General features: G+C 46.2%; 1 protein-coding gene across 1 annotated transcript in view; it reads left to right on the top strand.

Moving 5' to 3' along the window:
* LOC130374943 (neurexin-3b-like) overlaps positions 1 to 7,500 on the top strand; it is a 221,925-nt gene that overhangs the window by 110,520 nt on the left and 103,905 nt on the right. Inside the window, exon 20 of the mRNA XM_056581924.1 lies at positions 1,409 to 1,414. Within this exon, the coding sequence (XP_056437899.1) occupies positions 1,409 to 1,414 (6 nt within the window). The remainder of the gene's footprint in view (positions 1 to 1,408; positions 1,415 to 7,500) is intronic.

Here is a 7,500-nt window from a genome sequence, read left to right on the forward strand (position 1 = left end):
AGTGCGAAGACACATGGTTTGCCGTCGCCATCCCCCGCCCCTGGTGTAATGGAGTGTGTGTGTGTGTGTGTGTGTGTGTGGGGGGGGGGGTGTGCGGGCTGTGATCTAGTATAGCTGTGGTTTGATTTCCTTAATGTAAATGGATCCGTGCTGACAGTAATGCGTTCCCCTCGTCCCTATTAGTCACAATAGATTTGTCCCTGGGAACATCTTACTGTAAACTCACGTAGGCTCCCTCTCTCCGTGTCTCTCTCTCTCTCGCTCGCTCCCTGTATCTACAGTACGTCTCTCTGTCACTCTCTCTCTCTTTCCATCTTGTGTTTTCCTGATTGGTGGGGTAATAGAATGCTGTGTTAGCCGATGTTAGTGTCGTTGTGAATCAGATAGCCACCCAGCCTTGTTGGGGAGAGGGAAGGACATTGAGAAGCGTATCCACTGAAAATCGTACGAGTATGAATCATAAGTACGGTGACAACATAAAAAAAAAATCATAATCTCCTTTGTTTCCTACCAAGGCATTAAAATATGGCACTTGCTGTGAGGAGTTCCAGGAATGGCATCTATATTTCATGAAACGTGCTCATTATTGCAGCTACTAGCGCACAGTGTTCAAGCGATGATTCAGAGCCATTTAATGCAGATGGCAATGGTAATTGGTCCGTCTTCCAGTTGGATATTTCTTTTTCTATCATGTGCATAGAAGCATCTGTTGGGGTATTTACCGAACGGATTAAGCATTTAGATCATTTGCTTTGATATCCTAATTGTTGTACAGTCGTCGGGCGGTCATGGATTACTTCATCTAGAGGCGTACCATCAGTACAGCAAATGTTGTACAATCTTCTTCCACGTTCGTAGTCTACCCTGAAGGCATCGATACCCTGACCTCCTTAGTGACATGTATGTGAACACCATTTACCATCTGTTTACTCGGAACGCTGATTGGACCTCCCAGGCTAATTCAACATCTTTATTATTAATGAACTTATATTCTGACGGCATCCAGACATAAAATCACTAAATGGGGAATCACAAAACAAAATCACATAACAGTAACTGACGTTAAAAGGCATGATACTAACAGACAAAATGAATCACAACAAATTGATTCTGACATACAATCTCGGAGCACAGTAACTGACTCTTAATCACATCCCAGTATTTGATGCTTTGTTACCGTTAAACTAAGCGTACTGGCTGAATCCAGCTAACGGATTGAAGCCAGTCCCCCACGCCCTGACCCGCCGGCCCGGCAGCTGGGTCTTTGTCCTGGTCTTCAGCGTTTGTCTGGCTCAGTCGGAGGCCTTTGACCTTTACCTCCACCCCTCCACTAATGTTCTCACCTCTTGCTAGAAACCCCAACCGTCGTAAGCGTTAAGGGCCTCCTTCGTCACCTCAGGACACCGAGGCCTCCGTGAGGAAGAGTTTAATAGCAGGTTCTCAGAGAGACTGAGAAAGAGAGAGAGAGAATATTAATACTCTTATTCTCTCGATCTGTCAGGCTCCCTTTAGCAGGAACCTACCCCCGGTGCCTCTGCAAGACGCCTGACACTGATGATTGCGTGGGCGGCTTTGCTTCGTTTTTTTCTTCAGTGATTCTGCGTTTTATTGCCCCGTTAGTTCTTTTTTTCTTTCCACCATGCCTCTCCTGTTTGTCTGCTTCTTTTTTTGGTAAGGTGGAGGTGCTTGCCAAAAAAGGGCAGGGACAATAATGGAAGTGAGATTAGCGTTTTTGGCGGTCTGAGCTTCACGCCTCACCCTGAATATTCATCGGCCTAACAAAATACTGCGGTCGACTGTGTTTGAAACATCGTTCAGTCTTTTATTGTGTGTGTGTGTGCGTGCGTGTGTGTGTGTGTGTGTGTGTGTGTGTGTGTGTGTGTGTGTGTGTGTGTGTGTGTGTGTGTGTGTGTGTGTGTGTGTGTGTGTGTGTGTGTGTGTGTGGTAGTGTGTGTGTGAGCAATAAAATGCACACATTAGCACAATGTTATATAATGGTATACATGTGCAAAGACAAGCCAACATTTAGTACACATTTACACACACACACACACATTTTAGTGTAGGGGCTCCAAGATGGTGTAGATTTAACGAACGGTTCACCAATCAACTGGAATAATGGGGCAGTAATTTAGCAATTTCCATGACGAACCGCTATCTTCCCTATCCATCCACAGCACACTACCACACACACACACACACACACACACACACACACACACACACACACACACACACACACACACACACACACGCACACAGGCACACAGGCACACGCACACAGAGATGAGAGAGATCAGTACCGAAGCTGTGCGCGGGAATGAGTCATATTAATTGAGTGTGCTGAGCGATGAGCTAGCTTATAGGTGCTTTAATTTGCAGGGTTGGCTAAACAGATGTAGCATCGTAAAGTAATGGAACAGCCTGCCCTCCCGCTAGGTACAAAGGCAGGTTAACGTATGTAAAAATATGGAACTGGGGAAAAAATCCCTAAATACCCACAAATATATATTACACATACATATATATCAATAAATAGCTTCGCATTTCCACTGGCAATCTATATGCAGTCACATCCATGTGTTTGCAATGTTTCTTACGTGGTGGTTTAGACATTAGGAACATTTGAGTTTCTTTTAACCTTCGACTAGATAAATGGAACATGTGTTTGTGGGTGAGGGTGCGATGCATCTCGCCCACGTGTGTGAGTCTGAGTATCAATGCCTGTGTGTGTGTGGGTGTGTGTGTGTGTGTGTGTTGGTGACGCATTTGTGTCGGCGTGTGCGCTTTACTCACTGGGTCCGTGGCGGAGATAAATCCAAGGTTAACCGTTGTCAAGCGAGCCCTGTGGCCATTCGGGCCGGCAGTGGATGAAGCCAGTGCCGTGAAGCGGTCCCATAAGAGCCGCCCGGCTGCTGAACCTCTCCAGCTGTCCCATGCTCACACACATGGACATATACACACACACACACACACGCACATATACACACAGACACGTGCACATATATACACACAAACACGCACACATACACATGCACACACACATGCAAATGAGAACGTGAAAAAAAAAAAAAAGACTCACGCACACACACACTACAAACCCACATGCACGCAGCACACACACATGCATATGCCATGTCCCTGTGTCTGGGACACCTTGCGGGGGGGCGGTGGTAGGGGAGGTGGGGCTAGCACAGCCTCTCCATGCCAGGCCAGCATGGGGTCCTGGACCCGTACTGGTGAGGTCAGAGCTGCAGAGCAGGGAAGCCTTATGTCTGGGGGGGTCGGTGGTGGTAGCTGTGTGTGTGTGTGTGTGTGTGTGTGTGTGTGTGTGTGTGTGTGTGTGTGTGTGTGTGTGTGTGTGTGTGTGTGTGTGTGTGTGTGTGTGTGTGTGTGTACGTGTGTCTGTGTGTGTGTGTGTGTGTTTTTTTGTTGTATTTCTTTTTTTACACATAGTGTGACAGACACACACACACACACAAACCCACAAACACGTGCTCAGCAAGGTCAGGGAGGTAACCCTCACTCCCAGCGATGTCAGCGGTGGGGAGAGAGAGGGGCGAGTCAGGCCCCGGCAAGGTGAACAGGGTGGGTTTGAGCGTGCCGTGGTCCTGGGTGACAGATGGGGTCCAGGTGCCATTAGGCAGACAAACGACGGCTTCATTAGGCCTTGCCACTGGCCAGTGATGGATGCCATGATCCCCTCCCCTCCCCCACCCCCCATCCCACCCCAACTCCATATTTGGAACAGGCCGCAACGCAGCAAAACAGCTGAGGCGTGTGGGATAGGAGGGGTGTACGAGTGGGTCCCAAACTCTGGAAGTCCATGACAAAATCGATAACGCTATTAATCATGTTGTTAATCAATTTGATGATAGTCACAATTACTTTACGTCCGATTCGATGAGGCCTGCTTTTACATTCAGGGTCCAAGATTAGCTTTTTGAATGTTGGTGGTGGGTGGAATGTTTTAGAGTGGAAGAATCGACCGGCAGAGCAGTTGTTTTCATATAACCGTGAATTTATTGACCTGTGAATGGATCAGCATTTTGTGGCAGGTGTTCATTTTGCACCCTGATTACATTACTTTATTGTCCATCCACACTGACGGATCGTTATCTGGACCTAAATTAAAAGACATACATAACAACGTATGAAAATTCAATATTGGGGCCTTAAGGAGATTGATTTTTTTTCATCTTAACGATAAAGGGAGATTTTTTGAAAGTGTGTATCTTGTGCCCAAAAATCTTGTTGGGGACTTTGGATGAGCTAGTGTATGGGGTGAGAAGGGTCAAATGAAATAATGCTGACTTTCCAGTTTGTTTATTAAATATATCTTTATATTAAAACAAAAACAAACTGCTCTGGGCCGTAACAAAGCCTTAATATGCATTATAATCAATTTGTTTTCACTTGTTTTTTTGCTTTTCATGGAGGAATTACTGCCAGGTATTTTGACGCCAGTGAAATGTCGTTCTGTCGCAGACCAAATGTAATTACAACCTTTACCCGTGCAGTTTTCTCAAGTATTTTTGCAACTACGGTCGAAAGACCCTGCACTCAGGAACGGCTAAATCACATCAATATGAATTATTTTGGTCACACGTGAAATATATCCAATTATTGTTTCTTAAAGTACATAATTTGTGGGCTGAGTAGAGGAAAAAGCCCACATGGAGGCTAAACCTCTGCAATAGCAGTGGTGTTGATGGTTCACAAGCAATCACCATTAAGTTTACATAAGGTTCCCCATTGTTGTGTGGAGCGAGGGATGGGTAGTACATTCTCAGCCTGCTCGTCTCTCTTCACCAGTATCCACTGTGTTGTTTGCTATCAAAAGTAAGATTAAAAAAATATGTATTGCGGCTGTTCTTTGTGTGCAATTAGGGAAAGTTCCACCATATTGAAACCCTCAATATGAGTTTGAAGATATCTCAAATCAGTCATCCAATCAGGCGCTCAGGTCTAGGGCCCTTCTCTGAACGACACACTCTGGCATCCACAAATAATAGGACTATTTATCCGATTTTTCTTTTTGATTTTTTTTCTATTTTATTCTGAGAGTTAGTTCTATATCAGTCTAGTTTATCCAGAATAAAGTCTGACTAAGTATATCTAATTTGTACTATTTGTATCTAAATGGAGTATTTATATAGAGCTTTATATTTATCCACACAGGTGATAAACAGCTTTTGATGGTCATGCAGTGAGCTCTAAACCCTGGCAAGCGAGTGTGAAATGAATCATTTATAGACGAGAGAGTTTATACATCGTAATAAATCATTAAACTTGAGTAATCGTTGTCGTCAGACGCAATACAGTTTCATTCATTAGTTTAGTCTTTCTGCGATAATTCACCCACAGTTTGAGATGAACTAACAGGCTCTTATGATGATGCTATTATTATTTTGTTCGTCGCGGGGCCTACATTATGCTCCAGTCCCATCCTGCATGGAAAGCCCCATGGTGTCATTTGACTTCATTAAAACCACAGTATTTGGGGGGGAAAGCATAAGAGGCATTTGAAGTGGAATCTGCTTTGTGATCCCCTCCAACACACACGCACACACATACACACACATTTGTGCACACACACACAAACACACACACACACACACACACACAAACACACACACACACACACACACACACACACACACACACACACACACACACACACACACACACACACACACACACGTGAACTCACACACATGCACACACTTACTTGCACGCACACACACGCACGCACGCATGCACGCATACTAAACCCACACTCACCATGCCGTTAGATCCCTGACTATATGCACACACACACAGACACACAAACACACACACACGTACACACACATGAGTGAACGCACCCACAAGCGTCCAGACAAGCACATGCACAAGCATGCACAACCTCCTGCTGCGTGAGAAATATGCTCTTTGATGTGCATGGAAGTGGCAGGGTTCCACCATTTCTTAATACACTTCTCTTTCTTTTTTAAATCGTTTTATTTCTCGCCGTAGCAATCTGTTGCCTAATTCACCCCAAGCTGCACTTGGAGGAGGGCATACTTATAGATACACACACACACACACACACACACACACACACACACACACACACACACACACACACACACACACACACACTCCATTCTCTGTGATTCAAATAGGTTTGCTTATCTTTTTAGTGTCTCTCTCCCTCTCTCTCTCTCTTTCTCTCTCCATGTCTCTCACCCTCATCCTCCTCCTCTTCTCTCTCTCAAATAGGTTTGCTTACTTTTAATATCACTCTCTCTCCATCTCTCGCTCTCTGTCTTTTCCTCCCGCTGCCTCTCTCCATGTCTCTCGCCCTCATCCTCCCCCTCTTCTTACATCTAGAATAGGTTTTCTTACTTTTTAGTGTCTCTCTCTCTCTTTCTCTCTTTCCATGTCTCTCACCCTCATCCTCTTCCTCTACCTACCTCTCAAATAGGTTTTCTTACTATAAATATCTCGCTCTCTCTCCCCCGCTCTCCATGTCTCTCGCCCCCATCTGCCCGCTGTTCTTCTCTCCACATGGTTCTCCAGCCCTTCCCGGGTGTCCTGGTGGAACCCAGGTGCTGGTGTCTGTGGTGGGGGGACTGGTGTTGGTGGTCTGCGTTGTGACGGGGGAGGGGGCTCTGATGGGACTGGCGATGCATGATATTGTGAGTCAGACGAATGGGGGGGGGGGGGGGGGGTGGCTGCACTCAGACACGAAAAATGGATACGGTCTGGGCTCCTCCACTGGTTTGCTGGTGGTGGAGATGGAGATGGTGGTGGTGGGGGTGTGGGTGTGAAGGACGGAGACGGACTGAAAAAATGAAATGAAAAATGATAAAATAGCTGGGATTTAAAGGGGTGACCGAACCCCAGCAGCAGCAGGGGTGCAGGGAGCACATTGCAAACACATTGCAATTAGCGGGGGGGTTACATCAGAGAGGACACTGCGGCGGAGGCCCGTTGGATTTCAGAGATTACACGTAAACTTCTTCAATCTTTGCCTTTAGCCTCGCCGCCTCGGCCGACTGGAGCCGCAACGCCGAACCAAATGGAAGAGTTAGACCTATAAACCTCCTCTGCCGCCCGCCGGATTGTGGGGAGGAGTAAAGCTGTACTCCGGCAGATAGTGCAGTGTTAAGGCTTGGTTTGGTTTCCAGACAAAAGGAACTGGGTTCGATCCCCCACCAAAGTCTATACACTACCTGTGGACATGACGACCACCTTTCCCCTCTCCTTAATCGCTCGTGTCTGAAACCAAGTCTCTTTGGATATAAAACTTTGCTCATTGAGTAAAACAGATACGTCGAGAGACTGCCCCCTCATTACAGCGTTTATTTCCTCTTCTTCGATACCAACCACTCGGGCCTTTCAACAGGTCTATTGTCGGCGATGTAAACTAAAGATATGGAAAGTCGTTCCCTCGAGGCGTGACTCCCTATCTCTCCTTCATTGTTCGCTTCGCATCGGTTTTATGTGCGTCCA

Source organism: Gadus chalcogrammus, chromosome 21 (assembly GCF_026213295.1).
Source record: "Gadus chalcogrammus isolate NIFS_2021 chromosome 21, NIFS_Gcha_1.0, whole genome shotgun sequence".
In the NCBI taxonomy this organism is placed as follows: Eukaryota; Metazoa; Chordata; class Actinopteri; order Gadiformes; family Gadidae; genus Gadus; species Gadus chalcogrammus.